At 40.5% G+C, this 19,020-nt stretch overlaps 1 protein-coding gene across 4 annotated transcripts in view; it reads right to left on the bottom strand.

Annotated features, from left to right (window-relative positions):
• Positions 1-19,020, bottom strand: part of LOC140493534 (voltage-gated potassium channel KCNC1-like) — a 93,074-nt gene that overhangs the window by 7,207 nt on the left and 66,847 nt on the right. For 2 of the 4 annotated variants that reach the window (XM_072592076.1, XM_072592077.1), the window contains exon 2: positions 2,244-2,918. In XM_072592076.1, the coding sequence (XP_072448177.1) occupies positions 2,244-2,918 (675 nt within the window). Of the gene's footprint in view, positions 1-1,984; positions 2,919-19,020 lie in introns of all 4 variants that reach the window. The other 2 variants (XM_072592075.1, XM_072592074.1) reach the window with 1 other exon arrangement.

The raw sequence follows: 19,020 nt of genomic DNA on the forward strand, positions 1-19,020 counted from the left end.
AAAAAGGCAGATGGGCAAGATTGTATTTAGTAATGATATAAAGTTAGAGGGAATGCATGTGTCAGAGGGTCATCTATTGAACCCAGATACGTTTGGAGTGTAATGTGAGGAAACTTTATAGTGGTTCTGGGAAGGTGAGGAAATGGTGAGAGCAGAGGTGCAGGAAATGGTGTGGACAGGTCAAGAGCACTGTCAGTCACCCCTCAGCTGAGGAAAAAGACAGATAGACATTTGGTTACTTCCAAATTAGACTTCAAATTCTTTGAGAGATAAACTGAAGCTGTTCGTAAGTGTGAATATGGTTCATGACAGATCTGGCTGTGAAAGTTGGATTGGAGTTAGAATAAAAGTATGGAGTTGTGTGAGTTGGTGATGAGGTGTGGTGTTGGATTAGAGATAATCCATGTTTCTAAATGTTAATGGCTTGATTTTAACAGATTATATCTTACTTATTAGTACCCTTAACACAGGGGAATAACAGGATGCCAGTTTACATTCTAAACATCACAGAAACATTGATTTAACAAAGCAGAAATATAAAGCATGCTAAAGAGCAATCCACCATCAAAAGACAGTGATAGAGTCAGTAACATGGAAATTATTTTTGACAATGTTGTTGTATGATTGCTTCCTGCACTTGCTTTAAAATCCTCTCACTATTTTACTGGTAATAATCATTGGTTAAAATTCATTGATTAACTTTACTGTTAAAAAGAGAAAGAAATTTGGTAGGAGTGTATGTTCAGATGACAACCTTGTGAACCATTATGTCTACTCTTTTGTTTTAGAAACATAGTTCATTGTTAAATATTCCAGGGTTAACCTCTGTGTTTATAATTTAATATCTCGTTTTCTCTCAGAAGGCAAACTTGTTAAAGGAAAATAAAACATTTCTTTTTGTGATATTAGCAGACGCACACTTAAAGCATTTGCTTGACACTCCTATTTTAATTCAGGTGTTAACCTGTTTATTTTAAATGTGCTCATTAGTATACAAATAGCAATTTCTAGGCTAAAAATCTTTAATACTAAAATAGGTGTTAGAAACATCTTAATCTGATGTGATTATGTGACTATATTTCTCTCATTGAAAGAGTTAAACATCTTTTGTACTAAAATGCACAATTATTTTATGCTAATTCACTCAGAAACAGCAGGGAAAGTGGCTTCTTCTCACATTACATTGCAGAAATATAATATTGTTTGTAATATTGCACTAAGTTATTTCAAGGAATATATGGTAGACTTTTAAGAGCAACTGAGATCTATTTACAGAAAGACAAACTAAGGTCAATATTCTTTGTTGTGAAACTCTTTTAGACTACTTTTCTATGAGTTTCAAGTCTAACCCTGTATATATTTTCATGCAGCAACATTCCTGTAGGAAGTGGGCAGTAAATAGTCTCTAGAGAAATGATTTGGAATCCAAAACCTCTCAATGTAATCAATCTTCATTAATCTTACATTTCCTTACCTCGAAACTATTGTTTAACCCCAGTCTTAATTTTCGTAGTTGACCAAATAAGGACAGGGATTCTCCTCAACCCACTTCCTCGACTGCAATACCTAGTTCTAGAGATTACTAACCAGTAAATTGTGAATATGCTAAATAATCCTAGTACATATAATATGTTTTGATAACCATTCTGAGATATAATTTTCTACAGTTTTTGTTCTTTTATCCAAAAAGAAAAATTGGCAGAAGCCTTCAATTTACAGATTATAGTAAGAATCCACAACAGCTGGTGATATTGAATTATCTCAATGATGAATGACTTGTTTCAAAGTAGGATCTACTGGATTGACTACATCCTATTTGGTAACATGCTTACTAAAAGGACATTTCTTACAAAACACTGGCATGGCTTAAATGTGCTGCCTTTCTAGAAACCCAAAGCTGGTTGGGATATAAAATGACTACCAGGGATAGGTGCAAAGGAGGCATTTGAGGGTCAGATGGACATTCCTCTAAGAGGTTTCCTACCTGCTCTGTTTATTTCTAAAATCTCTTCCTGAGCGAGTGGGCATGTATCACTCTGTGTACTGTGATGTGGAGAGTTTACACCAGATTTACAATAATTGGGGGATCCCAGCTGGGGCGGTCTCGGTATATGCTTCTTTTTCTTCTTTGGTAATTTTTGTTTGGCCATCGCTAAGGAGTAATACATTCCAAAATTATTGACAATGACAGGGACTGGCATAGCAATGGTCAGCACGCCCGAAAGAGCACAGAGGGCTCCTACCAACATGCCCGACCATGTCTGAGGATACATGTCTCCATAGCCAAGTGTAGTCATGGTTACCACGGCCCACCAGAATCCAATCGGAATATTTTTGAAGTGTGTGTGATTATCAGCTCTCAGGTCATGGGGACTAGCACCTATCCTCTCAGCATAGTAGATCATGGTGGCAAATATCAGGACGCCGAGTGCCAAGAAGATGATGAGCAGCAGGAATTCATTGGTGCTTGCACGCAACGTATGTCCTAAAACTCTCAGTCCCACAAAATGGCGGGTCAGCTTGAAGATTCGTAGGATTCGCACAAAGCGGACCACTCGCAAGAAGCCCAGAACATCCTTAGCAGCTTTGGAAGACAAAGCACTGAGTCCTACCTCCAGATAGAAGGGAAGAATAGCCACAAAGTCTATGATATTGAGAGAATTCTTGATAAACTCCACCTTGTTGGGACAAAAAGTGATCCTCATGAGAAATTCAAAGGTAAACCATACCACACAGACTCCTTCGATGTACATTAAGAAGGCTTCTGTTTCAGTTTCCTGAATAACTTCCGTCCGGGTTTCATTTCCATTCCTTACAATCTCTGTTCTGTTAACGATTGGATTAAATGCCTCATGGGTCTCAAGACAGAATGTGCTGATTGACACCAGAATGAAGAAAAGCGAAGCAAAAGCGCAGTACTGTGAAGAGATAAAAAAGAACAGAAAATCACTTGCAAGAATGGGATGATCATATCAAAGCATCTATAAAGGTTCCAAACAATAAGAACATAATTATTTCTGTGAATAGGAAAAGATTCATTTTCCCAACCGACTGCTTCCTAATTGCTTGCAAGTCCTACTTAACCATTTTCTCCCCATCAGGTAAATGTAGAGGTCTTACAGTCACAGTCAAAACAAGCATATCTTGGAAAATCAACACTAAAACGTTGTTGCTCTAGCTCTTAACTGTGATCATATCTAGTTGCTGGGAGCTGAGGAATAATCAATTTACTGCTGTATGATGCAACCATTTCACCTCAGAGACGAAACCCATTGCATCATGAAAGCACATATACTGTACTGTGTTTCAGCCGTCTCCTCCAATAGTTTTTAAGTGAACCTATTTCGTAGATGTTAATAGTGTCATGAAATTTCAAGTCTGATTCTCAACTTCTTTTTAGCGTGTTTTCCCATTAATTGGAACTTTATTGGAAATAACTTGTCTGGATCATTTGGGTAAATTTCTAAGTAATTATGATAATTACATTTAGGTCACATTGAAGTTGTTTTTCTGTTGAACAATTAGCCCAATTTCTTTTCCATCCTTTACGGTTTATGGTATTAGAAGCATTGGTGTTAATTTTCCTGGAAAGCTTGAACTGGACTGGAAAGTTTCAAATAGAACCCCCTATTTAAGAAGGGAAGGAAGCAGAAAACAGGAACATATGAACAAGGAATAAGAATGAGCGACTTGGCCCTTTGAGACTGTTCCTCCATTCAATAAGATCATGGCTGATCTGATTTTAACCTCAACTCCACATTCCTGAGGATATTTCACCCCATGGTCATCAATAATCTATCTACTGCTGCATTAAAAATATTTAAAGATTCTAGATCCACTGCCTACTGAGAAAAGCAGTTTAAAATTTCTCAACTCTCTGAGAGAAAACAATTTTCATCTTAAATCAGCAAACCCTTATTTTTAAACAATGATCCCTGATTATGGATTCTTCCATAACAGGAAAAATCCTTTTCACATCCACCCAGTAAGGACCTCCCCCAAGGATCTCACATGTTTCAAATAAGTCACCTCTGACTCTTCTAAACTCCAGAGGATACAGGCCTAGCCTCATTCCTCATGAGACAACCCACTCATTCCAGGTCTAGCCTAGTCAACATCTGAACTGCTGCTAATGTATTAGCATCTTTCTGCAAGTACAGTGACCATTACTATACTCAGTACTCCAGACTTAATCTTACTAACTCCCTTTACAACTGAATTGCAACCTCCCTACTCTTTAATTTAATTCCCCTTGCAATAAACGATAACATTTTAGGAAGCTAAGGCCAGTTAGCTTGACGTCTATCATGAGGAAGGTATTAAAATTGATTATTAAACAGATTTTAGCACTTAGAAAATCTCAGGGTAATCAGGAAGAGTCAACATGATTTTGTCAAAGAGAAATCATGTTTAACCAATTTATTGGAGTTCTTTGAAGCATAAAAACACACAATGCATAAAGGGAAGCATGTATTTGTTCTCTACATTTCCAGAAGGAATTGTTAAGGTGGCCTATCAAAGGCTATTATGGAAAATAAAAGCTCCTGTTTTGGGACTAACTTTTTAGCATAGAATATAAATTAGACTAGAAGATCGACTGCTTGGTAGAAAACTGCAAGGATGTAAAAGTGGATCTTTGCCTGATGGGCAGGGTGTAATCAGTGGAGTCCCACAGGAGTCTGTTCTGGTGCCTCAAACTTTTACAATTTACATCAATGACTTAGATAAGGGGAGCTGAGACATGGTATCTAAATTAGCACTTGACCTTAAGATAGGTGGGAAAGTATGAAGCAAAAAAGACATTAGAGCTGAACCTTTTTTTTGTCAAGTCTGAACTGCATTGAGTTTTTGAAGGGATTTCCACCATTAGGATGTAGGAAGTTTTTTTCATCAGAACACACCAAGCTCACCTCAATAACTACCTACACTGCCCCAAGATGTCGTCACATCCAAATCCAGCTCCATGTTACCATGCATTATTCCCAGAACAACTTGCCACTCAGCGGATATCCCAGAATTCACTATCATTCCTTGTGCACCCACCATCTTTAAAGGTTCTTTGTACACCCAGACAAGCACAGTCAGTCCAGAGTAGCATCCTGACATTTTCCCCAGATGTAGCAGACAGGGGGAGATTGGCACCTCATTCGCGGGCAGGGGCCTGGAGCTCCTGCTGGACAGGGTTGGGCAGAGGCTTTTCTTTCCCTAAGTCCAGCAATGGAGGCCATGACAGCAGACCAGCCTGGTCTGAGGTTGCCACTCGGCTGTCTGGAGGAATGTCCAGCACTGTAGGAATAAGGTCAATGATCATCTCCAGTCTGCCAGCATAGGTGCCAGCACCTTCTCTGCAATACCTCACACTCTCTGCTTCTGTATCCATCTCCCCTCAAGGCTCATGCTCTATCACTCTCACGATTGCATGCAACATCTTGCCTCATTCACTCTCACACACCTAACCACAAAACCCACTAATCCTACATGTCCTTAGTGCTGCCTACCCCACTTGTTCAGGACACCTCCCTACTAGCACCAAAAGTAACAGTTGTGCCACCCGCTTTCATCTTCCATTATAGCTGCCTCTCTCTCATTTCAAGAGAAAAGGCAGAAAGGCTGAAATTGAGTAGACTGTCCAACATTTCATTCCTCACCCTTATGTAGAGAGCATCCTAACTCTGATTGCCCCAAGTGACTGACTGACTGTGTCCAAGGCCCTTGACTGGTATCGAAGGCTGCCCTTTACTTACTGTATTGGAATCCTGGAGTAGGGTAATCGCACTGAGTGATCACCACTAATACTCATACAAGCCTCCTGGCTTTGTGTCTGCACTAACAACAAAGCAAGGTACTCTGAGCCTGTGTCACTGGCTGAAGGGCAAAGCACATAAAGACAATGCAATGTAAAGATGCTTTGAGCATCCAAGTAGACTCAGTGAGTGAAGAACCAGAGATGCAGCCTGGTCCAGTACATATGCTGGCTCTTGTCCAGCATTCCCTCTCAATTTTTTACCTTCTGTGGGGACCTTTAAGATCCACGCACAGCAACAACTTCAGGAACCTTAAAGTCAACGCTGCGAACTGCATCTGCATGCCCAATCACTATACACAGAACATTGGAGCACAGAACTTAGAGAGAAAGATGGTGCATGTCCTTGACTGCAGTGTCTTCGCAGCAGATTTACAGTGATAGCTGTCAGTGCAGCCAGAGGTGCAGCATTGAAATGCAGAAGCACCTTGTAAGTGGATTGGAGGTGCACCATGAGGGCTCTTCGAGGCTGATACACATCAGATGCCAATGTCTGTGGACATGAAGTGTGTGTGGCCAATGCCCCTGGATAGCACCATGAGATGTAGCCTCAGTTCAACATGGAAGTATGTCAGAGCAAATGACGAGCTAAAGTTGCCAGGTACCCACTGTGACCTCCATATTGAACGTTCTCAAATTCAGATTGTTAGGTGTATTTGGTAAGATAATAAGCTGACTACTAATGAGACAAATTGGGCTGTATTAAGGTGTTTAACAAACAATGATTCCTCTTAATTTGCAATGTGCTATTATCGAGTGAGAAACTCAACGTGCTGCTTGTGAGTCACAAAAAGGTAGAACCCAGGTACAGCGTGTAATCAAGAAGGTTAATGGGATGCTATTCTTTATTGCATGAATAATTGAATATCCAGTGAGAATTTTATGTTTCAATTATATAGGTCATTGTTGAAACAACATCTCAAACACTTGTGCTGTGTTGGTTTCCTTATTAAAGGAAAGATTTAAGTCCATTGGTGACAGATCAGGGGAGATTTATCAAATTCATAGCTGGAATCAGTAGGTTGCTTTATAAAGATAGGTTGTACAGGCTGGGCGTGTTTCCACTGGAGTTTAGAAGATGTGGCATAACTTGATTGAAGGCTGTAAGATCCTGATTGGTCTTGACAAGGTGGACATGGAAAGGATGTTTCTTCCTGTGGGTCAGTCCAGAAATAGAGGGCACTGTTTTAAATTTAGTGGTTGCCCCTTCAGGAGGTGAGGAGAATATTTTTCTCTCACAGAGATATGTGACTTTGGACCTTCCCCCCCCCCTGTCCCACTCATAAGGCAGTGGAGGAGGTGGGTCATTAAAATATATTTAAGACATACATTCTTGTTAAGCAGGGCAATAAAGGAGTATTGGCGCAAGATAGCAATGTAGAATTCAAAACATCAATATATCAGTCATGGTATTATTGAATAGCAGAGAAGCTCGAAGGGCCAATTGGGCTATTTCAGCTCCTATTTCAAATGTTCATAATCATTCTTCCATTTATATTCTCAAAAGCAAAGATGTCTTTCATATATAATATAAAAATAAGAAATACTGGAAGAACTCAGTGTGGCTGTGTCTATGGGGAGAAAAACAGACTTAATATTTCACGTCCAAATTGACTCTTCTTCAGACCTGCCTTTCATATGTATTGATGAACCAGAGCTACACTGGGTAATCCAAATACAGTCAGGCCAATATCTTGTATAGCAGAAAGCCTAACTTCTCATAAATCCTAATACCTTCTCTTTTTCACTGCAGCTGAGTTAAACATTTTTGGTAGATGAATGTTTAACATGATACATTAATAAAGAGATTTTTATTTTATTATATACTTGTTGTATATCTTTACATAGTGTTTTGATACAAATCACTGGTTTGCTAGTCCATTTTAGCATCAAGTTAAGAGTCAACCTCATTGCTGTGGGTCTGGAGTCACAGATGAGCCAGACTGGGTAAAGATGGTAGATTTACATCTCTAAAGATGTCAATGAACTAGATGAATCTTTATGAAAATCCTTGTAGCTTATGGTCACTGTTACCAATGCTAACTTTATTATTGTAGATTTATTTAATTAATTACATTTTTAAATTCCACCATGTGCCATTGTGGGATTTGAACTCATTAGTCCAGGCCTCATTATTATTATCCTACTAATAACATTTATGCTATTCTGCCTTTCCCAGGTAACACATTTTATTTTGAGCATACTTATGCCAGGATCATAAAGAAAATAATTTCTATATTTATGACCTCAACATAGCTTTCAGAGTCATTTTTTTATTTAGTTAAAGCTCCTCCTTTTATCTTTGCTCCCAGATTAATGGACACCCAACTAAAGTCAGCTGCTTTATTTTATAATGGCATTAAATTGAGAGAACTGAGTGGAAGAAAGCAGGAAATTATGAATATCTCTTGATGAATCCTTTTCTACCATTAATGTTGATTTGTGATAGATGTAGTGTCACTATTATGAATACCAAAGTTTCATGCCATGTTCAAAAGTTTTAAAGTGCTGTATTTCTCACTAATATGACTTTAGCAATAACAATGACCAATTTGGACAGAGTTCTTGAATTCTGAGTATCTCTGCTTTGATACAGAACTGGAAGGAGAAAATATGATTCGCAGATTGAGCGCGGTCATGAAAGTCATTAGCCCTCTGACTACTTTGTCAATGTAATAATCTAAATCTACAATAATGCTGGCCCTGTACAGATACTGTTCACAGATTGATGTGTGGCACATTACCAGATTAATTCACACGGAGCTCTAATTTGTATCTGACCTTGTCATCTTTTGCTTCACTACACAAGGACTAAAAATGATTCTGTTTTACACTGAACACTGACAAATACGTACATATAAAAGGAACTCCATACTATGCTGTAATATTCTGTGAATATGTGGACATTTTACAAATACTTAACCCAAGGATCAATAAAAATATGTGATGTTATGGTTAAGTCATGGAGCTTTCACTCATGAGATTCCTTGTATTAATCCAAATGCAATTGCTGTCAGTGTAACAGTTGCATTGGGAATAAATTGTATTCTGTAGAACACATACATTCTCAGAGGACTGATCACCTTTACAAGGTTTTTCTGATTTGTATGTAACACTTTCCCAGATAAACCTATTATAAACATTTGGAAATACATAGTTCCCTGACTTGGTGAATTTTCTTCCTTTTCTTCCATGCATTTTCGTCCCTTGAATATTCTGTATCTCCCACTGTATAGTTTGATGAATATTTTCCTCTTCCTTACTGTATAACTCAATAAATATTCCCATTCCTCTCCTTTATCTTTGATTGTCAATACTCTCCCTTCCCTTTGCATAATAAGACAGTGAATACGTCCCTTTGCCAAAGTAGGAGAGGGGAGTAGTGACTGCATACATTGTTTGAAGGGGAAGTGGATATCAGTATCTACCATGCAATAAATGTTCTTCCTCTCTCACTGCAGCCTGGTGAATATCTGCTCGCTGTTTAACCCATTGGCTCAAATCTTCTGATCTGGGTCAGAATCCCTATTTCCAACACAGATCAGACAAAAAAAAATGCCCATTTACTTTGGTGGAAATTTCTGAGCCAGGAGTCTTCCCAGCTTAAACATTCTAGTCCAGTCCAGCAATCCACACAGGTAGCAGCTGAAACCACCCTCCCTCTTTCATCACAGAACTGTCATATACCACCCTTAAATGGCTCGAAGCCACTTCAACATCTAAGTGAATGTCGGCTAACGAAGGGGTGCCAAGTGGGTGGGCTTGTAGAATGTCAGATGGGTGAGGGGTTAGAGTGCCACATGGGTGAAGTGGAAAGGTGCCAGGTGGGAGGAATAGGGTGGTACATGGGTGGGAAGGGTGTCAGGTGGGTGATGGTTACAGGTGCCTTATATGTCATCCTTGTCACCCTGGGCCTCCCCCACTGCCAGATTCAAGCCACCTGATGCCTGGAGGAAGAACGCCTCATTTTCCATCTCCAACCACACGGGATCAATGTTGATTTCACCAGTTTCCTCATGTCTCCTCCCCCCACCTTATCCCAGATCCAACTATTCAACTTGGTGCTGCAAACTTGAACTGTACTACCTGTCCATCTTCCTTCCCAACTATCTGCTCCACCCTCGCTCCAACCTATTACCATTACCTCCCACCTTCATCTACCTATCGCATTCCCAGCTGCCTTCCCCCCAAGTCTAGCCACTCTCCCATTCATCTCTCAGTCTCCTTGGGCCTCCCCCACATTCCTGATGAAGAGCTTATGGTCAAAATGTCAACTCTCCTGCTCCTCAGATGCTGCCTGACCAGCTCTGCTTTTCCAGCTCCTCACTATTTGACTCTGGTCACCTACTAACCTGAGTTGGAACCTTGTCCAGCTCTCTGACCCCAATATAGAGTTAGGAAAAACTGAGAGGACTGCAGATGCTGTAAATCAGAAACAAACTGGAAAATGCTGGAAAAGTTCAGCAGGTCTGGCAGCATCTGGGGAGAGAAATCAGAGTTAACCTTTCGGGTTGAGGTTCAGGTGCTGAGGAATGGTCACTTAGCCCGAAACGTTAATTCTGATTTCTCTCCACAGATGCTGCCAGATCTGCTGAGGCTTTTCAGCAATTTCTATTTTTATCAGAGAGTTAGGGCCATTTTTCGGAGGGTTTCAGATAGCAGGTAATAACACAAGCAAAGTTGTCTTATCCTTACTGTTGCGGCTGTCTGAATTTTGAGTTTTCTCATTCAGTTTTAAATTTTCATTTTGTTAAAGTATTTGATAAGATCAGACTACTTACTAAGATAAGAGCCCATGGCATTGGAGATAGTAAATTGGCATGGATAGAGGATAGGCTAACTGGTAGAGTTGGGGGTAAGTGGAGCATTTTTACAACCTGCAACTAGTACAATGCCATGGTGATCTTAGGATTTGGTAAGATGGGTGATGTCATTTTCAAGTCTTCTTCTCAAGGGGAGGTAGATAGGATCTAAATCAATGTGTTTATTGGTGAAGTTCTGGTTAGAGTGCCATGCCTCTAAGAATTTTCATGCATATCTTTGTTTTGCCTGTCCTAGGATGTGTGTTGTCCCAGTCAAAGTGGTGTCCTTCTTTGTCTGTATGTATAGAAACTAGTGATAGTGGGTTGTGTCTTTTGGTGATCAGTTAGTGTTCATGTATCCTGGTAGCAAGTTTCCTACTAGTTTGTCTGATGCCGTTTTGTTTTACAGTTCATGCATGGTATATTATAAATGATGTTGGTTTTGCTGGTAGTATCTAATGGATCCTTTAGGTTCATTAGTCGCTGTATAAGTGTCTTGGTAGGTTTGTGGGCTACCATGATGCCAAGGGAGTCTGAGTACTCTGGAAGTCATTTCTGATATGTCTTTGATGTAAGATACTGTAGCTATAGTTTTTGGTTGCACTGTGTCTGCTTGTTTGGGCTTGTTTCTGAGGAATTGGCAGATTGTGTTTATTGGGTACCCATTTGTCTTGAAAACATTGTATAGATATTTTTCTTCTGTTTTTTGTAGTTCTTAGGTGCTACAGTGTGATGTAGCTTGTTGAAATAATGTCTTGATACAGCTTAGTTTGTGGGTGTTGAGATGTTTGCTTCTGAAGTTAAGTACTTGTTTGTTATTTATCTGTAGACGCTAGTTTGAAGCTCTCCGTTAACTGTACATTCAACTGTCACATCTAGGAATGGGAGTCATTTATACGATACCATACAAGAACTGTAACAAACACTGTAACTGGCCACCTAAAGACATGACCCACGATCACTAGTTTCTATACATACAGACAAAGAAGGACACCACGAGTGGGACAACACACACATCCTAGGACAGCTGAAACAAAGACATGCATGAGAATTCTTAGTAGCACGACATTCTAACCAGAACTCCATCAATAAACACATCGATTTAGATCCTGTCTACCTTCCCTTGAAAAAAGAACTGGCAATGACATCACCCACCTTAAGAAACCACCTTATAAATAAGAGGCAGGACATACCACCAGCACTTCATGGGAGACCTCACTGATGATGTCACCTAGTATGATGGCGAAGCGTCTGAAAACAAACCGTCAAGCTCAGCAAGCTAACTTACATACTTATCATCAACCTAAGCTATAAATCTTCTCAAAAATCACCAATGGTATAATCGAATCAGCCATGATCTTACTGAGTAACAGGGTAGGCTTGAGAGGTCGAGTGGCCTACTCCTGCTCCTAGTTTGTAAATACAGAAATAGATGGCGCACAAGACCAATGATAGTTTTGTTGGAAATTCTTAAACTTAAGCAACAAATGGAATCAACAATAAGGCATTTCAAACACATAGCACAGCATCATTGGAAGCATTGCTGAGACAGCACCCACTAATGACAGTAACAATGACCACTGATCAACTCAATCATTTGTCTGACTGCTAAATAATCAGGTCGAAAGCTGTTGTATGCCTTGTGATGCTTCTCTAAATGACCATCACTCTTTTATTTTTTAAAGTTAGAACTCAATGCTCAAGATTTAATTTTATCCAGAAACAAACTAGTTGATGAGTCATTGCTTACATATAGTGAATCACATGATCCAGTTGTGCTGGCGGGCAGTCATCCAGTATAAATATTGCAGTTCCATTTCTAAACTGAAGCTATCAAAACAACCATTCAGTATATACATTACAGTTCTATTTCTGAACTGGAACTAAAGAAACAACCATGGTTTCCTGTGCTAAGGTTCCAAAAGGTGAATACTGTTAGTGTCGTCAACTGGAGCACTGCCCAGTTTAGACACCAAGTGCCCCCATCAACTACTCTCTGTATAGATGTGGCACAAATGAACAAATAAACAGAATTCAAACTCTGTCTACACTGATCAAACAATGTGACTTCACTCCAACTACAGAATATCTGCACAAATGTGTCGTTCTGACAAAGGTTCTGAGTGGAGGATCTGTTTCTGTGCTGTATGTCTCTATGACTTTATGACTTTATGAGTAGTCAGTGGGTGTACACATAAAAAAGGAAATGAGGGAGCACAGCACCACTTGCTCAGAAATAACATGAATGGCTTAAAAACTCAAGAGTAAGAACTAGCAGAGTTGCGGGTAGCATGAACTGATTGATTTTACTGAACCATGAAAAACAGGAAGAGTGCCAGAGACTTTCTGGAGTCAGGATGGAGAACAATTTTCAAGAGAATAATATTTCACAACATAAGGGTGTTGCTGTCTAAACCAGCATTTGTTGTCCAATACTAATAACACTTGAAGATGTGAAGGTTGGCTGTTTTCATGAACTGCAGTAATCAATGTGGTATATGTAACAATTTGGTATGAACTGAATATCTTGCTTGGCCATTTCACAGGGCAGTTAAGTCATGAGATCATGGCTGATCTGATAATCCTCAATTCCACACTCCTGCCATTTTCCCATAACACTGGATTCTCTTACTGATTAAAAATCTACTTTTCTCAGCCTTGAATAGGATTAATGACCCAGCCTTAACAGAAATAAAGAATTCCACATATCCAACAACCTCTGAAAGAAGAAATTTCTCCTAATCTCTGTTTTAAAACTGGTAAAGACTTGGGGGATGGAGTACAATTTGAGGTTATGCATCTTGGCAGGAAGAATACAAGAGCCAAATATTACTTAAATGGGGAAAAAACTGCAGAAAGCTGCAATGGGGGATGTGAAGGTCCTCATGCAAAATCAAAAAAGGCAAGCATCCAAGTTGAGTTGTTAATAGGGAAGACATTAATCGGGCTGTTGGCATTAATTTCAAAGGAAGTCATCTTACTCCAAGATTAGCTTGTCTGATCTTATACCCTCCCCCAAGAGGAAACAACCTCTCGGTATTTACGCTATCGAAACTCTTAAGAATTTTGCAGTTTCAGTAAGATCTCCTCTCATTCTTCTAAATTCCAGTGAGGACATGCCCAATTTACTCAGGCTCTTCTCATAAGAGAGTGCTTCCTTACCTGGGATCAGTTTAGTGAATCTTCTCTGGACTCCCTCCAATGCCAGTATACTTTTCCCTCGATAAGGTGACCCAAGATGTTCAAAATATTCAAGATATGAATTTTAAGTGTTAGCTAGTACCTTGTATCATTTTAGCAAGGTCTCTCTAATTTGTACTCCACTTCCTTTGAAATTAATGCCAACAGCTCATTTGTCTTCCCTATTAACTACTTAACTTGGATGCTTGCTTTTTTTGATTTTGCATGAGGACATCCAAATCCCCCTATTGCAGCTTTCTGCAGTCTTTCCCCATTTAAGTAATATTCAGCTGTTTTATTCTTCCTGACTAATTTCTTAACTTTACATTATTTTCCATTTACACATCACATAGATGGGTTGCAGTCACGTAGATTGGTTAACTCCAGGAAGGGTAAGAGAGGTAGGCAGCCTGTGCAGGAGTCTTTTGTGGATATACCCATTTCAAACAGATATGCTGTTTTGGAAAATGTAGGGGGTGATGGATTCTCAGGGGAACGTAGCACAAACAGCAAGTTTCTGGTATTGAGACTGGCTCTAATGCAACGAGGGATACGTTGGTTTCCAAGAGATCAATTGTGTTAGGGGATTCTGTAGTCAGAGGTACAGACAGACGTTTCTGTGGCCAGCAGAGAAAAAGCAGAATGGTGTGTTTCCCTGGTGCCAGGATCAAGGATGTCTCAGAGAGGGTGCAAAATGTTCTCACGGGGGAGAGGGGCCAGCAGGAGGTCATTGTCCACATTGGAACCAACGACATTGGAAGGGAAAAGATTGAGATTCTGAAGGGAGATTATAGAGAGTTAGGCAGAAATTTAAAAAGGAGGTCCTCAAGGGTAGTAATATCTGGATTACTCCCAGTGCTACGAACTAGTGAGGGCAGGAATAGGAGGATAGAGCAGATGAATGCATGTCTGAGGAGCTGGTGTATGGGAAAAGGATTAACATTTTTGGATCATTGGAATCTCTTTTGGGGTAGAAGTGACCTGTACAAGGAGGATGGATTGCACCTAAATTGGAAGGGGACTAATATACTGGCAGGGAAATTTGCTAGAACTGCTTGGAAGGATTTAAACTAGTAAGGTGGAGGGGTGAGACCCAGGGAGATAGTGAGGAAAGAGGTTGATCTGAGACAGGTATAGCTGAGAACAAAAGTGAGTCAAACAGTCAGGGCAGGCAGGGACAAGGTAGGACTAATAAATTAAACTGCATTTATTTCAATGCAAGGGGCCTAACAGGGAAGGCAGATGAACTCAGGGCATGGTTAGCAACATGGGACTGGGATATCATAGCAATTACGGAAACATGGCTCAGGGATGGGCAGGACTGACAGCTTAATGTTCCAGGATACAAATGCTACAGGAAGGATAGAAAGGGAGGCAAGAGAGGAGTGGAGTGGCATTTTTGATAAGGGATAACATTACAGCTATGCGGAGGGAGGATATTCCCAGAAATACATCCAGGGAAGTTATTTGGGTGGAACTGAGAAATAAGAAAGGGATGGTCACCTTATTGGGATTGTATTATAGATCCCCCCCAATAGTCAGAGGGAAATTGAGAAACAAACTTGTAAGGAGATCTCAGCTATCTGTAAGAATAATAGGGTAGTTATGGTAGGGGATTTTAACTTTCCAAACATCGACTGGGACTGCCATAGTGTTAAAGGTTTAGATGGAGAGGAATGTCTTAAGTATGTACAAGACAATTTTCTGATTCAGTATGTGGATGTACCAACTAGAGAAGGTGCAAAACTTGACCTACTGTTGGGAAATAAGGCAGGGCAGGTGACTGAGGTGTCAGTGGGGGTGCACTTTGGGGCCAGCAACCATAATTCTATTAGTTTTAAAACAGTGATGGAAAAGGATAGGCCAGATCTAAAAGTTGAAGTTCTAAATTGGAGAAAGGCCAATTTTAACGGTATTAGGCAAGAACTTTCGAAAGCTGATTCGAGGCAGATGTTCGCAGGTAAAGGGATGGCTGGAAAATGGGAAGCCTTCAGAAATAGGATAACAAGAGCCCGGAGAAAGTATATTCCTGTCAGGGTGAAAGGGAAGGCTGATAGGTATAGGGAATGCTGGATGATTAAAGAAATTGAGGGTGTGATTAAGAAAAAGAAGGAAACATATATCAGGTATAGACAGGATAGATCAAGTGAATCCTTAGAAGAGTATAAAGAAAGTAGGAGTATACTTAAGAGGGAAACCAGGAGGGCAAAAAGAGGACATGAGATAGCTTTGGCAAATAGAATTATGGAGAATCCAAAGGGTTTTTACAAATATATTAAGGACAAAAGGGTAACTAGGGAGAGAATAGGGCCCGTCAGAGGTCAGAAAGGCGGCCTTTGTGTGGAGCCACAGAAAATGGGGGAGATACTAAATGAATATTTTGCATCAGTATTTACTGTGGAAAAGGATATGGAAGATATAGACTGTAGGGAAATAGATGGTGACATCTTGCAAAATGTCCAGATTACAGAGGAGGAAGTGCTGGATGTCTTGAAACAGTTAAAGGTGGATATATCCCCAGGACCTGATCAGGTGTACCCGAGAACTCTGTACCCGAGAACTCTGAGATTGCTGGGCCTCTTGCTGAGATATTTATATCATCGATAGTCACAGTTGCAGTGCCAGGAGACTGGAGGTTGGCAAACGTGGTGCAACTGTTTAAGAAGGGCGGTAAAGACAAGGCAGGGAACTATAGACCGGTGAGCCTGACCTTGGTGATGGGCAAGTTGTTGGAGAGAATCCTGAGGGACAGGATGTACATGTATTTGGAAAGGCAAGGACTGATTAGGGATAGTCAACATGGCTTTGTGCGTGGGAAATCATGTCTCACAAACTTGATTGAGTTTTTTGAAGAAGTAACAAAGAAGATTGATGAGGGCAGAGCAGTAGATGTGATCTATATGGACTTCAGTAAGGCGTTCGACAAGGTTCCCCATGGGAGACGGATTAGCAAGGTTAGATCTCATGAAATACAGGGAGAACTAGCCATTTGGATACAGAACTGGCTCAAAGGTAGAAGACAGAGGGTGGTGGTGATCGAGGGTTGTTTTTCAGACTGGAGGCCTATGACCAGTGGAATGCCACAAGGATCGGTGCTGGGCCCTCTACTTTTTGTCATTTACATAAATGATTTGGATGTGAACATAAGAGGTACAGTTAGTAAGTTTGCAGATTACACCAAAATTGGAGGTGTAGTGGACAGCGAAGAGGGTTACCTCAGATTACAACAGGATCTGGACCAGATGGGCCAATGGGCTGAGAAGTGGCAGATGGAGTTTAATTCAGATAACTGCGAGGCGCTGCATTTTGGAAAAGCAAATCTTAGCAGGGCTTATACACTTAATGGTAAGGTCCTAGGGAGTGTTGCTGAACAAAGAGACCTTGGAGTGCAGGTTCATAGCTCTTTGAAAGTGAAATCACAAGTAGATAGGATAGTGAAGAAGGCATTTGGTATGCTTTCCTTTATTGGTCAGAGTATTGAGTACAGGAGTTGGGAGGTCATGTTGCAGCTGTACAGGACATTGGTTAGGCCACTGTTGGAATATTGCATGCAGTTCTGGTCTCGTTCCTATCAGAAAGGTGTTGTGAAACTTGAAAGGGTTCAGAAAAGATTTACAATGATGTTGCCAGAGTTGGAGGATCTGAGCTACAGGGAGAGGCTGAACAGGCTGGAGCTGTTTTCCCTGGAGGCTTAGGGGTGACCTTATAGAGGTTTACAAAATGATGAGGGGCATGGATAGGGTAAATAGGCAAAGTCTTTTCCCTGGGGTCAGGGAGTCCAGAACTAGAGGGGATAGGTTTAGGGTGAGAGGGAGAAAATATAAAAGAGACCTAAGGGGCAACTTTTCCACGCAGAGGGTGGTACGTATATGGAATGAGCTGCCAGAGGATGTGGTGGAGGCTGGTACAATTGCAACTTTTAAGAGGCATTTAGATTGGTATATGAAAAAGAAGGGTTTGGAGGGATATGGGCCGGGTGCTGGCAGGTGGGACTAGATTGGGTTGGGATATCTGGTCAGCATGGACAGGTTGGACCGAAGGGTTTGTTTCCATGCTGTAAGTCAGTATGATTCTATGATTCTATTTTCCATTTCTCAAGTTTTTGCCACTTGCTAAATGTTTCTATGTCCCTCTGTAGACGTTTTGTTTCATCCTTGCTCCTTGAGTTCATAATTATTTTTGTGTCAGCCACAAACATGATGATAATACGTTCATTCTCTCATCCAAATCACAGTAAATAATTACAGCACTGATCTCTGTGGCACACCACTAGTTATCCCAACTCCCTGTCTTTTATTAATTAGCCAATCTCCTATCCATGCTAATATTCTACCCCCGGCACCATGCATTCTTGCTTTATTGAATAGTTTATGTGTGGACTTTATTGAATGCCTTTTGGCATTCCACACATTTCACATCTAATGAATCTCCTTTATCTATTCTACCTGTTATCTCCGCAAAGGTTTCTGATAAATTTGTCAGGTATGATTTCCCCATCATGAAGACACACTGACTCTAATTGTTTATATTGTGTATTTCTAAATAGTGCTATGGGCACAGAGATCCCTGCAATAAGTGCAGCATGAAACCAAAATATACAGAGACAGTCAACAATTCTTGAAGAACACAAGATCATAAAATACACCAAACAGGGGATTCCAGAAGAGATTATAGAGAAGGAGGGTACAGGGGAGAACACAGAAGTGTACATAGGGAAATTTAACATGGAGAATGAGATTGAAAGGTAATACAATGGGGTTGATTGCTTTCATATAAGTCAACATAAAAAGGAAAATCTGGAAGACAATGCAGAGGAGATCATGGAGAAAAACACAGTGAAGGAGTAACCACAGAAGAGAACATAGAGAAGGAGAGGGAGTGGAAAAAGATGGCATGGAGGGGAAGAAACCAGAGGCAAGCAAGGAGAACGTGAACATGGAGATGACCATGGTTGAGGAGAATGTGGAAAAGGAATGCATTGGGAAGATGAATGAAGAGAAGGAGTGTGAAGGAGGACAGAGCAGAGAAAATAATCATAAGGAGGATGACCAGGAAGGAGAGTGTAAAGGAGGGTGTGGAGGTGGGAAGTACAGGAGGACTGCATGGACAAGAAGAGCATGGGGAGGGTGAGTGTAGGGGAAGTGAACATGGGAAGAACAGCAAGAAGGAGAACGCACAGAAACAGTAATCAGAGGTGGAGAACCCAGAGTTGGAGTGCCTGGTTGTTGTCTTTTA

This window comes from Chiloscyllium punctatum, chromosome 22, assembly GCF_047496795.1.
Source record: "Chiloscyllium punctatum isolate Juve2018m chromosome 22, sChiPun1.3, whole genome shotgun sequence".
Lineage (NCBI taxonomy): Eukaryota > Metazoa > Chordata > Chondrichthyes > Orectolobiformes > Hemiscylliidae > Chiloscyllium > Chiloscyllium punctatum.